The sequence below is a fragment of the Cupressus sempervirens genome, chromosome 9 (assembly GCF_028749045.1).
Source record: "Cupressus sempervirens isolate cs-2001-9-10 chromosome 9, ASM2874904v1, whole genome shotgun sequence".
NCBI classification, from domain to species: domain Eukaryota; kingdom Viridiplantae; phylum Streptophyta; class Pinopsida; order Cupressales; family Cupressaceae; genus Cupressus; species Cupressus sempervirens.
This window is the reverse complement of record NC_143126.1, coordinates 125,149,723-125,169,047: the sequence shown is the minus strand read 5'-3', so window position 1 is coordinate 125,169,047 and position 19,325 is coordinate 125,149,723. Positions and strand designations below refer to the sequence as shown.

General features: G+C 35.7%; 1 protein-coding gene across 5 annotated transcripts in view; it reads left to right on the top strand.

The window, feature by feature from the left end:
* Nucleotides 1-448: 448 nt before the first annotated feature.
* Nucleotides 449-19,325, top strand: part of LOC149537845 (ylmG homolog protein 1-2, chloroplastic-like) — a 41,334-nt gene continuing 22,457 nt past the window's right edge. The window contains exons 1-4 of one of the 5 annotated variants that reach the window (XM_089799249.1): nt 449-545; nt 631-732; nt 5,633-5,706; nt 6,658-6,941. In XM_089799249.1, the coding sequence (XP_089655375.1) occupies nt 634-732; nt 5,633-5,706; nt 6,658-6,664 (180 nt within the window). In that variant the 5' untranslated portion in view covers nt 449-545; nt 631-633 and the 3' untranslated portion in view covers nt 6,665-6,941. Of the gene's footprint in view, nt 1,800-5,632; nt 5,707-6,657; nt 6,942-19,325 lie in introns of those variants that run through there. The other 4 variants (XM_089799247.1, XM_089799246.1, XM_089799248.1 and 1 more) reach the window with 4 other exon arrangements.

The window sequence follows — 19,325 nt, the reverse complement described above, 5'->3', positions numbered from 1 at the left end:
TACAATCCTGCAATTGGTGAAAGTCTTCAAGTGTGATAGAGATATTTACAACGTTTCTATTTTGGTTATAAATTAAGATTGTGCTATACAATCTAGTACTTATAATGCCGATAAATGAAATTGAGCTGTATCTCACTTGATTAAATAGATTGCATTGTAGATTTTAACATATTTTATGATGAGATTAAACTATTTTCCGCCACCTGATACATTTGCCGGCAGTCATATTTCCAGTGCGAGACAAGTTCCGATTGTAGGCAATTCCAATCGGAAAGCCTATTGGCTAAATATATATATATGCTAGTAAATAATTTTTTCTGGATTGGATACTAAATGTATTTTTAGCATAAACGTTTGGATCATCAAATGAAAAGATAGCAAGAAATGTATAAAAAGTGCCTAAATATATATTACTTATAAATATTCGTAATTTGATTTATTAAAAAATGCAAATTTAGGTTCTACTTGTGTCTGCACACACGTATAGGAGAACCTGGGCGGCAACCTTGTTCTTGCTGGATCGCCACCGTACTGTTCTTACAGAGGTCTGCAATTTGTATTGTTTTCTCCCATTCCTATATACTTATTTTTGATAAAGTTTGAAAGCGGACAGTATAATTTGAATCTCAGACCATGGCGGCCACAGCACTGCTACAGTTTCGATTGCAGTCGCCCTCGCATGGAAAAGTCCAAATTCAGGCCTTCAATGGGCAGCAGCAGCTCTTACATCAGGTACACCATACAAGAAAACCCTCTTGTATCCTGTTGAGAAATAAATTTGTTTCAACAATGCCATCAAGCTTTAAAGCCTGCAATTTATCACTAAAGCCCCTCCAAAACCTAAAACAAAACACGAGGGTTTTGACTTGCAGGGCCTTATCTACCAATGAGCCCAACGAAACCCCGGCAGCCTCTTTTGCATACCCATCTTTTGCTTTGGCTGCCTCGGCCATTATATCTACTTTAATTGTACGTGTGATTCGAACCCTGTTAGAAAAATACATGCTCTTAAACCCCAGTCCCAGTGGAGGCTTAGCTTCTTTGGTTCATGCATCTAGCCCCCTGCTTTTTGCTGCTCTAAGCTACCCATTCGATGATGGGAAGCCCGTGACTCCACTGTCCGTTGTGGCTAATGGCATGGCCAAATGGCTGGAAATTTACAGCAGTATTGTTTGGATTAGGGTTTTGCTGAGCTGGTTTCCTAACATTCCCTGGGACACGCAGCCTCTTTGTGCAATCAGAGACTTGTGTGATCCTTACTTGAATATCTTCAGGAATATGCTGCCACCTGTCATGGGTTTGCTGGACGTGAGCCCCCTCCTTGCCTTTACTGTCCTTGGTATCTTTTCTTCAATTCTTCGGGCAAATTCTGTGTAGAATGAATTGTGGTTTCTTTCTAGTCAGTTTAGCTGTTCAAGGCACTACATGATGGACCCTATTTGTCCAGGATTCTTATAGGCAATCAGCTATTGATTGTGTATGATAGAGTACATTTCTTGTTCATCAATAGAGTATTACTTCCTTGAATAATAGACCAAGAGTTGGAATCCTTTGATTTCTAAGGACAAAACGTATCATGGCGATGTTTTTCAGTTTTGATACTGTGATTATGAACACAATTTTATAAGTTCAAAAAGCATGATAAATCATTTTCAAATTTCAATGTTGAAATTTAAATTCTGTGATTTCGGTTGTAGTTTAGGACATTTTACCCATTTTCTATATGGTCCAATGTTCAGAAATTGAAACTGATTCCTTTCTTACTGGTGTTAGAGTAATTTAATTTTGATTTTTAAAGATGCCCAAATCTTACACGTTGCTGCTGTAATGTCCCTTATGTGTTTTCTTAGGGTTTTGGCTAATCTCTTATGATTTAAATTTCAGAAGATTTCTTTTTCAACAATGCTTTTATCGTTATGGAATATAATTTCAGAGTAGACAAACTGGCACAGTTTTCAGAATAAATAGACCAGTATAAATAAATTTCTGAATAGTTCATTTTATATAATGTTGCCCTCTTTTGTAGTCATGAACAGCCAATGCACCTTTAACTCCGAAGAAGAAACTATAGTTTTCAGTAACTGACATAGTGACATAGGAATACAAATCTGAGTTTCATATGCTCATCAAAGAAGAGCAATCATAATAAATTCCTGTAATAACTAATAACATTATGATCTGTTATATATGATTGCTGAAGACATGTCCAGTTAGAGGATTTTTTTATAATAAAGACACATAAAGTAATGTGACGCTAATATGAATAGATCTACAAGGTTACTGCCGAGTATTTATTCTGGCAAAAACTACAGAAATAAAGAGCTGTTATAGCACCTCCATGTTGCACCTTTGTTTGTAGACTTTCATCTTGAGCTATTCCTTTTCGTGTCTATAAATCCACATGAATGCCTACAACAGCAGCTAAAAAAAGGGGGCGTGCATAAGTGTGCATACTACAGACACATAAGGCAACCAATATAGAAATAATCATAATCTTTGCATAAAGATAGGTTGTAGGTTCTATAGTCACTATGAATAGAAAGCAAGACTCAGCATTAATGACCCATGTTCCCTATATCCTCAATCGAGGCTGGGATATATGCATCAGTAATTGCATAGTTATACAAATTGTTATGTGCTTTTCCTTGAATCAAACTTTGAAAAAAAAAAATGATGATAGTGCCTACTGTAACAGAGGAATAGGAGATGACAGTGAACTATGATAAAGAGTACTAGAAAAGAAGAGGAAAGAAGAGGGTTTGTCTTTTCCTTTTGAGTACGTTCCTAATTAATTATTGGAACACAAGACATTGAGCAAAGGAAGTTGAACAAATTATCAATAATATACTATATTATATATAGCCTGTGCTAATACAAATAATTTCTGTAAATACTATGGTAATTAAAACCTGAGCAAGTGTATTTTGGTAATCATCCTCATATAGAATGACAATCACTGGTAGTTGACTAAGGATGCTCTGCTCTTTTGAATCTCTTTTGGTACTTTCTGTATATCAGACTTCTGAAATGTTGTCTCAAAAGTTGACAATGTTAACATAATGGAGATTAGTCTTAATATAACAAGCGTACAACTTCTAATTCTCTTTTCTTTTCTTCACTAAGGTTGCTGCTCCTTTTAGTTAATTTTACAAGGGTACCATGACGGTGATACTTATACTAGATATGCTCCCCGCACCTTCTCCCATGACATTGGCAGCCCAAGGGATGGTGTAGACAAACTAGATATTAAGGACTACTACTTTTATGTTGAGATTCCAAAATAAAAAAGTTTTCTTTCTTACATTACCTAAAGTTGAATAGTTGTTTTTTTAATATTATTCAAAACCTTTTTAGTTTAGTGATACACTGTAGTGTTTGCAGTAAACAAATAAGCATACCTAAATAAAAGACCTAATTTGATTAGTGTTTTAGTTGCCCATTTCAACATATAGTTGTTTTAAGAGAAGATGAAGCAATTCCATTAAACTGACTGTTGTCAACAATAGTTGAACCTGTAAAGAAGGGACAAACACTATTAAGAAATTCTGAACAAAACTGGTAGAATAACAGTCAAGTTAAGGAAAATAGGACGTATGCACATACGTAAACTTTGCCCACATTTTAACTACAATATGAAAATAAGCATTGGTCATGTTTATAGCAGATTTTCAGGAATGCTGCCTGATTCACCTGAGTGGGTGTATAATGGCGAAGAACTGTAAGGGACTTTGCTTCAAAATTGAAATATTTTTCCCCAACTTTAGAGTTTTCTAATAATCTTGTGGAAAAATCCAACATTAGTGGGTGGTTGCATTTAATGCAAATTTCTGGAAACATCTAATCCTCAGAAAAAAATCTGTTCATTCTTCATTTCTAGAAACATCTAATTTTGCCAAAAAAAAGCTTCATTTCCCTTCCATTACATCCTGGAATATTCATTATCCAGTTCTCCAAAAATATGCAAGAGATGCGAACATGAGAATTATCTGCAAGCAAGAACTGAGTGTTGGGTGCCAATAAATGAAGACTCCTCCTTTTCATCCCAAAGGGTTTATAATCTATGCCTCTGGCCAAAAATGATGTCTTCCATCCACTGGCTCGAGAAATCCCAATCCTTCTTCACCTTCTCAGGTGCGTCAATCTTTGGCAGCTCATCTCCAAATGCCCGATCTTCATATAAACAGTAGTTAGGGACTCTTCACATGAGCTGATTGTTGAACATCAAACTCTGCAACAGCGGTATATCCAACTCTGTGTTACAACAGTTTTGGGTTACAGATCCAAATCATGGCTATTTTAATCAGATATTTTTCTTCTTTTGTTGAACTATTCATTTTAATCGAACTTTTTAAGTCACTTGAGTTGAATGTAGTTAGAATAATTATATCTTTTTAAACAAGGGGAAAAGATTAATCTCTCACCAGATGAATACAACTACAGCCTTCCTTGACCCAATCAAATTTATTGATTCTATACAAATTTTAGCCAGTTTGATCTTATCAGCAAGCCTTGCACTTGTGGCTTTAAATACTTATGAATAATATTTTGGATAACTGCACATTCTAGTTTCTTTTTCCATATTTTTATGAATGGTGTGGACTGCGTCCAGATTATATGCATGTTTTTATTTTATTTTATTTATTTGATAGGTAATCGGCCAGCCTAGATTATTTATTATTATTGTTAAGATTAATTATTATTATGTGTTAATCTCGAGAAGATTCGAACCCAAGACCTCCCCGATGAGATGCATACAATTTACTGATATGTTGTAGGCTCTTGCCTCCAGATTATATGCATGTTATCTGCAATTAACCATCAGGCTTTTCAAACTGAGAATCTATCAGAGCTTGAACATGTTCATGTAATATGAAAAACTATTATCCTGTTCCTCTTTAATTGTAAATATATTTTCATTGAAGATATTCCAAGCCATTTCTTTTTGGTTCAATTCTACTTTAATCTTGATCAGTTCTTTAGCATTCTGTTTTTTTTGACTCTAGAATTTAGTTCAGCTTTCATCATATTGAACTGGCTCTCTATCTCCTTCAATTGATTATCCTTTAGCTTGTGAACTCCTTCATCTTTAGTAGATACTTTGTCAATGTACTCTCCAGCTCTTCGAGTTTTTTCTTTTGCCTCCAACAATGTTCTTTAGAGATCTTTGTACCGATGACCTTTTTCGCATGGTCATCTTGGATATTGGAATCAACTTCACCTTGTTTCTGAAAATGTTCCATTCCTAAAGGCACTGCAGAATTATATTGCTTAGTGCCAGATGACAGAGCTTCCCTTACTTTGGTATTACATCCTTCCATAAAAAATTTATGTGCGTTAGGTTTGGGCTTTTTTATCTATAGGTAATCGGTTATAGAACATAATTTTCTCTTCTGCATAGATGATGGAGTTTGGGGCCTGCAATCAGCTTGAATTGAAAATTTTGATTTAGCTTTATACCCTTCTCTTATACCCTTCTCTTTTAGATTGCCTACATGGTATCTAGGTTTGTTCTTCAACTTCGCGTAAGAAATTCACTACCCATTTTAGACTTAACTTTTCTTCTGAGGAGGAAATTGCAAGCAATAAAATCTACCCAATGCTGACCCTCTTAAGCATCTCTGTGTAATCCCAGGGGTCATGGACAAAACATAATACGAGCAAGAAGATTGTTGAAATAGTTATACATAATATGGCACAAACAGGAAGGTAAAATTCTCATTTTCTTTCACACAACAAATAGCACATCCACAAAATTTTCAAATGCACACAGTAGGAATTCTCTGTCTTCATAAAAGAGCGAAAATCCCTCAAATACGAGCGGCATTTTAGAAGAAAGAGGAAATAGTTCTCTTTTTTCATACTCCACAATTAAGTTTCTCTTCAGAATATCAGGAGCTTCTTGCTTTTTATCCTAGTTCAGCCCAAAATTTCAGCGTTAAAGTATTATTGGAAAAATTCTATCTAGCTTTTGTTTTTCGATCATTTCAAGGACAATTTCTTAAATCTCTAGCTTTATGTTTAATTGCCTAATCAATCTATTCAACTCTGATATATTTACAGGTATTTTTAGAGAACATATAGTTGAAATTAGTTATTGTGAAATTATATTTAAATAATAAAATCTTTGAATGGTTAAAATTAATTATGATCAAAAGATTTAAATATAAAACTTCAATTAAGTTTCATTGCATTTCATAGAATTATTAGATTGTGCAATTGAAGTAAATAAATATGTAACTATGTGCAAATATGTTTGTTTATTCTATGTCACATGTATTATTAGGAATCTATAAGTCATTTTCCATATCTCTATAATATACTATAATTATTAAATTGGCGTTCTATATATACAAAGACATTATCCTTATCTTTCGTGTAAATTGTTAAACATAAAGATTAATTTGTATATAGGAACAAAACACTATAAAACAAGATAAACAAAACAATTCACAAAGATTTTAACAATCTAGAGATATTAGATATTGCAATACAAAATCACTAACACCCACTTTACACCCACTTTAGTAATACATTTTTAGGTACAAGAAAACCACACAAATATGGACTTCCTTCTTCAAGCTAAATATGTCCACACTTAATTTTTAGAGTCAATTTTTATTTTCAAGCTACCTATGACACATAATTCTATATCGGCAGGAACTAGGCACTATGCGTCCTTGTTAACAGAAGTAATCCTCTTGTTCAATGAAGTGGTTCTAGTAAGAAAGTTCATTGAAGTTCATTTCTTTACCATTTTAGCTGGGTAAATGTAGAATTTGCAAGAAAATATTCATTCCAGCACCTTTTGTTTGGCGTAATAGATGATATCTAGATTCAATATTTACTAGATTATCTTGAGATCAGATTTCATTGTCAAATACAAGCTGCGTCATCATTATGTAACTTATTGCAACCATGTGAATGACATAACTGTTGGTACTGGTGTTGTGTAGTATTAAGGAATCGTTGTTCATAGTATTTTCAAAGAATTTTCAGAATGAACAAACTGGCATAGTTTTCAGAGTATATAAACCAGTATAAGTAAATTTATGAATAGTTCATTTTACATAATGTTTCCCTCTTTTGTAGTCATGAACAGTCGATGCACCTTTAACTCCTAAGAAGAAAGTATAGTTTTCAGTAACCGACATAGTGATGTGGGAATAAAAAATTGAGTTTCATATGCTCATCAAAGAAGAGCAATCATAATAAATACCTGTTATAACAATATGATCTGTTATAGATGATTGCTGAAGACATGTCCAGTTAGAGGATTTTTTTTAATAGAAGTCACATAAAGTAATGAGATGCTAATATGAATAGATCTATAATGCTACTGCTGAGTATTTATTCTGGCAAAAACTGCAGAAATAAAGAGCTGTTATTGCACCTCCATGCTGCACCATTGTTTCTAGACTTTCATCTTTAGCTATTCCATTTATTGTCTATAAATACACACGAATGCCTACAACAGCAGCTAAAAAAAGGGGGCGTGCATAAGCATACATACTACAGACACATAAGGCAACCAATATAGAAATAATCAGTCAAAGGGTCCTTGGTCTACTGGTGAAGTTGAATGGCTCACAAAGAGCCCACCAGGGATCAAGTCTTGCTGAGTGCAAGGTCCAAAGACATCAAAAAGGGATGAGGCCGGGATCGTGCCGCGGGCGAATTTGGCAGCGTGGATGCTCCTCAGTCCTTGGCTCTTATTTTAGGCACGCGTGGGCCTGTATCGGGTACCTAAAATGTCTTTGTGGATGACCTCCATCAAAAAAAATAAATAGAAATAATCACAATCTTTGCAGAAGGATAGGTTGTAGGTTCTATGGTCAACATGAATAGAAAACAAGACTATCAGCATTAATGACCCATGTTCCCTATATCCTCAATCTAGGCTGGGATTTATGCATCAATAATTGCATAGTTATACAAATTGTTATGGGCTTTTCCTTGAATGAAACTCTGAAAGAAAAATGATGATAGTACCTACTGTAACAAAGAAATAGGAGATGGCAGTGAAGTATGGATAGAGAGTATTAGAAAAAAAGAGCAAAGAAAAGGGATTGTCTTTTCCTTTTGAGCATGTTCCTAATTAATTATTGGAACACAAGACATTGAGAAAAGGAAGTTGAACAAATTATCAATTTATATGTTCGCAGATGTGTACTTCAATTTTTAAGTACATAAAATCAATGACCTCGTCTTTATGAATTAGATAATGGAGAAATGGATCAAAGTGTGTGTCTGCTGCATTATATTAGTTAAAATTTAAGACAAATTTGCATAGATTCTATAATAATTCTGTTATATTCTCCAAATTGAATTTGGTGGAACAACTCTATTATGATATAAATTGATCAACCATAATTGATGCCTTATTGTATTGGTTTTGCTTATGATATTGTGATAGATACCTTATGTAAAAAATACTTAACATGATGATCACGGAGTATATTTAGATTAGTTACTGTAGATAGCTCTGACAACATGGATATATCTCTATATCAATCACTTAGGATTCTGATTTAGTCTTTATGTAGGAATGTCCAACTAGGTTCAGATTCATCTTTTGGAGTAAACAATCAACAAGAAGTAGGAGCATGAAAATAGGACAGATCCATGTATTGGAGTAACCAAACTACAAGAAGTAGGAGCGTCTAACTAGGACCAGATCCATGCCTTTGAGTGACCAATCCACAAGAGGCAAGAATGCTCAACTAGGACTAGATCCATCTCTTGGAGTGACTAATCTACAAGAGTCAGGAATGTCCAACTAGAGCCAGGTCCATCTCTTGGAGTAAGCAATCTACAAGGGGTAAGAACGTACAACCGGGACTAGATCCATCTCTTCGAGTAAGAAGTTTTGAAGAGGTAGGAATGTCCAATCAGAATTAGATCTATCTCTTGGAGTATCCAATCCACAAGAGGCAAGAATATTCAATTAGGACCACATCCATCTTTTCAAGTATCCAATCCACAAGAGGCAGGAATATTCAATGAGGACCACATCCATCTCTTGGAGAAGTGAATCCACAAAAGTTAGGAATGTCCAACCAGGGTCATACCTATCTCTTGGAGTAATCTATCCATTATTTAACCCACAAGAGTCAAGAACTTTAAGTTAGGACTAGATTCATTGCTCTGGGTAATCTAACATGTTGGAAACATTAACTTAATCATATGATATATCCGATTCCATTTATGGGGGCATCATACACATTTATGTATTTTTCTTATTTTAGTCTATTGGATTGAAAAATGTTAACCTATTTTAGTCTAAATGACTAAAATAGCCCCCATAAAACTTTTGGAAATTTATTCTCACGAAAGGCTACATGCTCCAAACATTTTACGTGGTGTGCTTAAACATATTAATTACTTTTTTCCTTAGGAGTTGTCAAGTTAAAGAGAGGGAAAATGAAACTTTTAGGTTTTGTATTCTTGAAGTTGTATCATTGCCATTACTTTAGAGAAGTGTACGACCTGGTGCTAGTTTGGAACTTGCATAAGAAACATGTCTTAGCGGGAAGAGTTGCATGTTTATCCATTGTGCGTTGATGTCAAAGTTCATAGCTAGTCTCCTCCACATGCCCATAGGTCTCCAAAGCAAGGGTTTTACATATTATGCCTCATTTTCTATTAGATTTCTAAAAATAATGATAGCAAATTCATTTAAAAGGTGTAGTACACATAAGAGAAACAAGTATATTGAAGTTGTGAGCTATAGTTGAAGTGTAGAGAAATGTAGCCCATGTTAGGATTATTTAGACAAAAAAATAGTTATATCCAAATATAGCCAATAACATGAAGGAATAAAGCACACAAATGCAACAAAAGACAAATATTTAAATGTGTTTCACCCAATCTTGGGCTATGTCCGCCAAACAAAGAGAGTCTAATATTATTATCTAGTAACTTTAACCTGTTACAATCTTCAATCCTTATAGTTCAATACTGCTGCAAGAAGCTATATATTCTCTTTAGAAAACCCCAACCCTAAGCCAATATTACATGACTTATGTTGGCTTAGCAAGTTAATCCTAAACGTACACGATGTCAACCTTAGGCAATGGTTGATGAGTCAACTTGAAATGCTTGATGAGTTACCCAAATTGTTTTTTCTAGGGTGTTTCCCTGAACCACACGCCTTATGAAAGTGTCCAATATTTGTCTAATTAGTCTACACAAACCAATAGTCCATGTGGCTATTTACTCACCATATCAAATTGGACAAGTTAATGCCCCCATCCAAAACAAACCATCACCAACAAGCTATCAACAAACTCAATATGCTTACTACCTACCTATCCTTGCCTTAATGCCTCTATATGCTCATAATCATTTGTGGGTAGGTCATTTTACCTCAAACCAACATAGCTCATCTTGTAGTCATCCTCAGAATATTGACAAGATGAACATAAAAGTTATAGCACTGCCTTTCCAAGAGCAACTTGAGATTGTTAAGAAAGAGCAGGGGTGATGGAGTTGCAAAGAAGACAATACGAAGAATCTCTTACAAGGGAGTTGGCTATAAAAGAAGAGCAAATAAGACTATTACTTGTCCGAGCTCAAAAGCTAGAAGCTTAATCAACTCTTTGTGTTTGTAGTTTTAGACCAACATCATTTGCCTATGAGAGAAGAACCCAAGTACTAGTTTCCAAGCTTAAGAAAAGTAAGCCTCTAAAATTAAATTGTCCTAAATTTGAAATTCCAAGTTTTAGAGGATTCCATTCATTGCAAGTAAATGTAACATTTGCCCAAAATCAGACAATCCCCCAAGAGTAGCCTTTTAAAGAGCCTATATCCTCGAAGAAACCCAACAATTCCGTCTGGTTGATTTAATAAGTTGACCATCTTATCCCCTTACTATATCCACCTTTATCCAAAAGGTCCTTTTGTATATAAAGGAAGTTGGTTTAGTGAGAAAATCAAGGAGTTTTTTGAGGTAAAAGAAAAATCAAATTTGTTGTAGTAGGATGATGAATATTATAAGTTGGTGCAACAAGATACTGTGCAAGAAAAGTGATGCTCAACATGAGATTCTTGATAATTGGTTCGAAGAGCTCCCATTCCTTGTAGAAGATCAAGAAATAATGTTGATGCCAACATCAAGAAGCTTTTGACAACATGATGAAAAGAAAGATTTGGTAGTCTGGGTTAATGAACTTCCTCTTTTTGTCGAGTAAGATGAAGATGATATAACTATGATCATACAAAAAATTGATTTGGAGCAGCAAGAAGACATAAAAAACAATGATGGTTTACTATTTAACAATATTTAATGAACATAAAGATGATTCCATTGGAGTTAAGGAATTGGAAGAAAGTTGTCATGATGATAAAATTAGTCTTGTTATTTAGAGAAGTGAAGAAGACTTTGTAGAGGATATGTTTTGGGACGAGCTACAACTATTTTTTTCAAGCTTAAATGATAATTGGAGTTAAGGAATTGGAAGAAAGTTGTCATGATGATAAAATTAGTCTTGTTATTCGGAGAAGTGAAGAAGATTTGAAGAGGATATGTTTAGGGATGAGCTCAAACTATTTTGTTCAAGCTTTGATGTAAATCCACATCTCATAAGTTATAAAATCATGAGCAATAGGAGCAAGATGTGCAAGTACCCATGTTTTTTGTTGTTATAGTTTTAGACCATCACCCCATGCAAATGAGGACCCCTCTTTTCGTCACAACAATAGGTTGTGGTTGTCTTTAGGGTCTTAGTTAGCAGCTTCTTTGCAAGTTTGTAGCATTCGTGAAATTTTCAGTGATGTCAAGGAGGTTGAGCTTGAAATTAGGGTTTGGATGACTTGAAGGTTCAAGTTTTGAGTGGCTAGAAGCCCTTGATAGAGATTCCTCTCATAGAGGAATTTCCTTGGGGACCCTGTTACTATGGATAGGGTGGGGGAGGGGCATAACTACGTTGAAGGCCCTAATTGAGCTCAATGACTGAAGGGAAGTGACATGGAGACGTCAACTGTCATCAAGCCAATACTTTTTGGGAGGTTCCCACAAATGCTACCTCCGAGTTAGCGGTTGGCTGGCCCACAAGCTGATGAGTGTTTCAAGGAATTCCTCCTCTTATGCATTCATAGTCATAGTAGACAACATAGTGGACATGCAAACTTGGTTAGTGGGGTGACGAATATAAGACTTCTACAAACCATCCTTGTTTGTGTGTCCCTTCTCAATTTATTTGGTTTTGCTATACTTCTTTCATATGGAGATCTGCATATAGATATGGAGTATCAATCATTTCATGGTAACATATTACAACTTTGATAAGAGTATACGTTTTTTCATAGAAGCTTAACTGCCAAGACTTGCTCTGTTGTTGAATTCTATGAAGAAATTCCCTTGTCAGAGGAATATTCACTAAGGACTTCCAACACTCAAAACCCAAACCTTCAAGTCATCCAAACCTAGACTTCAAGCTCGAGCTCCTTGACATCATCAAATTTCCACTTATGCCAAAAAATTGCAAAAAAGTTTCTCTATAAGACCTTAAAGACAACTAAAACCTATTGCCAGAACGAAAAGAGGGAGTCCCCATTTGCAATTGGGTAATGGTGTGAAAACATCACAACATCTAGCGCTCATGCAAAAGAAATGTTCTTGAACATTTCAAGAATAAAACTTGTAATGAAGCCAAAAGCTTCAATCGATTCTAGTTTCACCTATCAAACAACTAGGAAATACACTCAAAATGGAAGAAACCACATCTTGAACTATGATCTATCATCCTCGGTTACCCACGTGAGTGCAAGAGATTTATTTCCCACTTGACAAGAGCCTAGAAAGTCTCTTGGATCCTTTGTACTTAGCTATTCTGATATCCTTACCCCAAAAGCATCCTAAATAGAGCCTTGCTGCTAGTGAGGGATCCATAGCCCAAACAAGGTTATTGTTTTGGTCGATCGTGAATGTCGCCTTACCTTTAGTGATTTTTATTTGATAACACTAGTAGAGAAATTCACATACCTAGAGCCAAATGCTTCATCTTCTTTTCCTTCGATATTATTTCTCTTTTCTTTCAATGTTTTGTTTTGGCTTGCAAGAAGTGAAGCTTGTAGAGGGTTTGGAGAACCACATAGACACTAAAGCAAGTGTATAACTTTCATTAATCCCAACTTCACTTCAAAAACTCCCAAAGAACTTGAAGCATAAAGTGTTAGTAAAAATGTTGCAATCAAAAGATTTAGGTGCTCAAAACACAATCATGATTCAATCCAAATTTAGGACAAATTCTTTTCAAAAAATAAGGTTATTAGGAATCAAATCTCCAATTCAAGGAACCTTATAGAGAGATATCTAGGAAATATACCAAACAAATCCACTATGAGAAATACTAGAGTGTACTGTCTGACATCTCACCTTTTTTCACAAATCTGGATCCCTTCAACTAAACTACCAAAGCTGACGCCTAAAATAAACTAGATTAAATTAACTAAAGCAAGCAACTACTCATATCAAATGATTGAAGACAAACCTACCACTGACTCACTAAGGTGATCCAAACCACAAATAGATTGAGCCACTCAAACATATCTCAAGTCAAATGACCCAAGGAAAATTATGCTTTTGGCTCCTGAGACAACTAAACTACAACCAATAATAAAGAAACCTACCCTAAACCTCTTGGGGCAAGTGATTCAAGACAAACCTACCCAAACTATGTAGAAGATTTTTTAAGGAATGACACTAACGAGATTGGTATATACACTTGATCTGATGTGGTTTTTTAGAATGCTCAAGAATAGATGGGCTTGGGTAAATGTTCTTAGTTTGGCATTTTTATCCTCGTACTCTACTTTTTTTTCATCACCTCTCATTCAAGTTCGAGAAATATATCATGCAATATCAGTAATTGAGGCAATTGATTCGGTCCATGATCACTCCAGATAGAAGTTGTCCTTCCTAGATCCCCACATCAAAATAGTAAGTTTCGAAACTTTCAGGAGTAAAAGTAGGGAAAGAAACAACCTAACATGCCTCAAGTGGCAACCTTTGTTCTAATTCTTGTTGATCAACCACATCTTCAAGAGGTCGCAACTGATGGTGGATTCTCCCTTTGGCATCAACATCAAACTCTTGGGTGGTCAAGGTAGGATTGATCTTGAAATCAAACCCTTGGACCATTTCTTTGGGTGGCTTGTCCTTGTACACCACGAACCATACATCCTTGTGAGTCACCTCAAGTGCATCCTCAAAAATCAAGGATTCTTTGATGATCTCTCCCACTACCCTTTCAAGTTGTTCAAATCCAATGTCACTACAACATTAACCCAAATTGTTCTCCAACCTCTTCTCTTCTAGGTTTGTATACAAATTTTCATTAGGAACATCTCACATTTCTTAATATAGAACCTTATTGAGCATAGCCTCCTTGCAATTGATAGGAAGATCATCCAACATCTTTGTGAGTTCATCAAATTCAATTTCAAGTGGTAAAATTTTTGGATTTTGAAGTTGGTGGTAAATCATGTCACTTGCAAGAACTTGTTTATCTTGAAATGCCTTGGGTAATGGGTTGCTTTATACCTCTTTCATAAGAACATTTAGCATGCCACCAAAGAACATAGTGGCAATGATGTTTTTGACCACTTTATCAAACTGCTCTTCATATTTAGATTCACTTGTAATAACTTGTAGTTCCTTGTTCAACTTGTTCACCTGGCTGTCTTCTTTAAAAGATGTTCGAAGTTGCTAGCAACTCAGCCTCAAGATATCGACCTTGTAGCACGAGGAAAAGTTCATTGAGGGTCACCTTTTTCAAATATGTGATAATCTTCTTCAAGTTCTTCAAGGTGTTGCTCTATTTCTGATATGTCTTGGCTTCCTTGGATGAAACTGATTGTGTCCTTGATTTAACGACTTAAAGTTGATCCCCCACCTTGGCTATCTTGATGAATAAAGTGAACCATACCACCTTGTAACTTATTTCATTCTTCATGCTTTAGTTTTCAACTTGAGAGATGAGACCCTTCTTCATTAGATATCCGTCTTGGAAGCTAAAAGAAATGTTTACCATCGCTCGTTGACACCTCCTCATACCAATCCAATTGAAACTTGATTAATTCAATAGTGTCTTGACATGATTGGCAAGTAGCCTAATGTCAAAGGCTATGCACACTACACCAAGTATTTTCTCCATATCCACTTCTTGGTTTCCAATGATATCTTTTTTGACTCTTTCTCCATACCCACTTCTTGATTTCCTATTGATGTCTTTTCTGAACTCAAGGAACTCTAGTTTTGAAGTGACAAGTACTACAAACTTATATATTTCTGAAAAAGAAATGCTCGATCACAACACCAAGTTCACCCTCAAGAGAAAAATCAAGCAATGGACTTCTTCGTGTTCTTAGGTACCATGTATCCTACACTGCCCTGATGTTGCAAGATGATACAATCCACATGGATGAAGTCATTTGTTCAATTTAAACCAAATGGGAAGAACATCACCTTGCCCATCCATTGAGATATGTTTTCTTTTTCTTTTCATTTGTTTTGCAAAATTGTCATTTTCTTACCACTTTAAGAGAGATCTCAATTTAGTGTGACGATGGAGGGTATGCATGCCAACAATGCTTTCATTTGCTAAGTTGTTTCCAATGGATGGATCTCAATTTGCCTCTCCCTCTAGCACCATGGAAATTAGAGGAATCTTCGCCTTGACTTGGACCTTTACCTTTTATGCAAATTGAAGTGCTTGGAAGATGAGAATAAACTTTGAGCATTGAAATGAAGAAATGGTGGGTTTAAGGTAGATTTGGGAAACACCAATATGGGTTAGATTAGAGGAATTTCAACAATGAGCACTTCCATTTTCTAAGTTGTTTGCAATGGATGAATCTCAATTTGGTCTTCATTCTAGTGGCATGGACATTAGAGGAATCTTCGCCTTAACCTAGACCTTTACCTTTTTATGCAAATTGAAGTGTTTGGAAGAGGAGAATCAACTTTGAGTATTGAAATGAAGAAATGGTGGTTTTAAGTTAGATTTGGGAAACACCAATACAAGTAAAATTCCTTTGACTAGTGGAATTTTGACAATGACCTTTAGTTCTCCAAATTTTGAAATTCTGTCTCTAAGAAATAATTCTAAGGTAAACTCAATTACTTAGCTCTTAACAAGGGTAGGAATTGAGGAGTGATTGGGTGAAAACATAGTTGGGAAGAAAGTTTTTTTTGAACAATAGTGTGGATTTAGCGTTGGTGGAATTCCTCAAATCACAGGATTTTCATCAGCCATATATACTTATCCAAATTTGGAAAAGGGCGTGTTGGTAAACAAATTTGTCACACGATATTGTTTTCAAAATTGACCTTGTTAGCCTTGTAAGCAATGGTAGAAAGTGTTTTTGAACAAGTGTGGATTTAGTGTTGGTGGAATTCCTCAAATCACAGGATTTTTGCCAACCATATATACTTCTCCAAATTTGGAAAAGGGTGTGTTGGCAAACAAATTTGTCACACGATATTGTTTTCAAAATTGGCCCTGTTAGCCTTGTAAGCAATGGCAACCGTTGCAGTAGTTGGAGAGATTGCAATCTAATCATGATGTGATTACTATCTTCCTTTGCATTTGAGAGGGGTAGCTCCCTCATATGATAGAGGTATTTGGTTTTTATTTGAGTACCTTTTATGTGAAAGTACAAAAAGGAGAAAAAACAAAACTAAAAGAAATAGATGACATAACCCCAATAGTAGACATAGGAATACCATATGAGACTCTTAAAGGACAACAAATTATGAAAGGGAGTAAAGTACAAGATAATTTGGATATTTGAAATCAATGAAAGAAAGGGAACATGTTTCCACATACATAGAAACAAGTAGTCTCAACATTTTCGAACTAAGATACGAGGTTGTGAATATGCCTCATCTTTTACATACATCCAAAGTACTCAAAGGGATTAACAATTTAACATACAAGAAATCGATAAGAATAACTGAAAAACACATTTGATGCATACAAATCAACTGCATTCCTAGTTATTATTTTGAAAATTTACAAGCTTTAAAACCTCCAAATCAAATATGAATGTAAAAGTTTTCCATATGTCCCTCTAAAAAATTATGCAAAGCTTCTCCCCTTTTTCAAAAAGTCTCTTTGATCTTGTCCTCCCCCCTTACATTACAAATTGTCCTATATTTATAGGCTCACCTTGAATACTAGCTTAACTACCTTTTATAGGCTAGTAACTAACCAAGTTAGAGTGTGGACATTATACATGCTTTTTGTAACTATTAACTCTTACAAAATGCAACTCCAATTCCTAACTTATGAGTTACAATAAGTGATGTAACTCACTTTTTAAGCCAAGGTAGTTGAAAACCTGTAACAAGAAAGACCAAAATAAATGAATTTTCCAAGGTAGCCTTCAAAATCAATCTACTTCTTTTGTCTTTGTAACCATTTTACTGTCCAAACAATTTTGACGGTCTTCAAAAGAATAAAAGAGGCTCTTTGCTTGTACGACAAAGTTTCCTTGTAATTTGAAACTTTTCTTTTAATAGTACAAATGTATCACAAGTTACAACCTTCAATCTCCTTGTTCTATCATCAAAGATTTGGATCTAATTGCACTTGTATTCAAATTGTAAATAACATTTCCCAACTGATTCTTAGGCGATACAATTGTTAGAGTGATTAGATATTATCTAATTAACTCTATTATACTTAAGCTGAACTTTAGGCATATAATAATTAATTCTTTTAATACAACCTAGGTTTTACCTTTTAGGGTTTGGATCTTTATAAGGTCGATCTCTCTTTGTAACTAAATTTATTCTTTTTTGATTAACAACAATTTATCTTTTTACATAATGGCTCCCGCTCGTGTCCCTATTCTCGCTCGCGCCCAAGGGCGATTTCAAAATGGGTCTCCTGGTTCTGCTCTTGTCGCGGGTTTCGCTCCTGTGGATGCTGTCGAGCCGAGTGTGGTATGGCCTTCTATTGGTGCAACCATTCATGTTGCAACGTTTGCTCCTGGGGGGGTAGGTTTTGTTTGCTCGCATTTTCTGCTGGTGCTCATTCTCCTCCTTCCGCCCCTCTTCCTTTGGGTGCTCGTCTAGGTGTTGCAGGGTCTCCTGGGTTGGCCTCTCTTGTGATTTTTGGGGGTAGGACTTTTGCTGACGTGGTTGCCTTTGAAGTTGGCTTGCATGGTGCTGTCCCTCGTGCTAGTCTTTTTTCTAGGCCTGCTCATCCCCATGAAATTTCCCCTGTAAGTGTCTCAAACCCTATAAGGGTTTTTTTAGACTCACAAATAGTTGATGACATTTTCAATATGACAGAAGAGCTCTCTTCTTTTGCTGCTATTTTTCGCTTTCGAGATTTTTGGCCCTCTCTTGCTGACCTTCATGCTTGGATCTCTAAGCATTGAGAACCAATTTTAGACCATGATGTCCACATCTTTTCGACTGCTAAAGGATTCTTCATAGTAAAGTTTGAAAGCGCTAAAGATAGGAAGACTATTATGTGTGATAACAATCTTTCATGGTAGGACAAATATCCACTTATGGCCAAACCTTGGCATATGGATTTTGATTCACTAACATAATCCTTTAATAGGTTTCCTATTTGGGTCTGGCATCAGAATCTCCCGATGCATCTATGGCTAGATTCTATTTTCGAACCTATTGGAGATGCTATTGATGATTTTTTTATATGTGGACTCAGACACTTATGATGTTCAACATTCGACGTGTGCACAAATTCTTGTAGAGATGGATGTTTCAAAGGGCCTTCCTGAGAATATTTGTTTGGATTCCTTGAGGGGCTCCTAGACCCAAATGTTGGATTACGAAGGTATACCTTTTCACTGTAGAAAATGTCATATGACAGGTCACATTGCTGCTTGTTGTGCTGCTGTGAAGATCAATTCAAGGCGACCACCTTCTTGGTGGTCAGGGGCCTCTTCTGAGCACTATACAATACTTAAGTCCATAGATTTGCCCTTGGAACCTATGAATGACTCTCCCCTTGTGGACGATTCCCTTGTTGATAAACATCCGGTGCGAATGGTAGTGGAGGAAGTCCGAACTTCTGGTCTGGACCTTGTTCCCTCTCCTGCCCTTGACCTTGTATTAGATGCTCTTCCTGGTCCTGTTGGGGGCCAGTTGTCTACAGGCTCTTTTAGGGAGAATGTTGTTGCTTTTACTTCCCTTGGCTTCCACTGTTCAATTTCTTCCGGGGACTGGATTGTTGAGGTAGCAAAGGTGGAGGATGGTTGGACTGTGGTAAAAAGAAACAAATCTAAGCCCTCTACTCCTTTAGAAATGAACCTCCGGTCGTGCAAGGGAGGCTCTAAATCAAAGG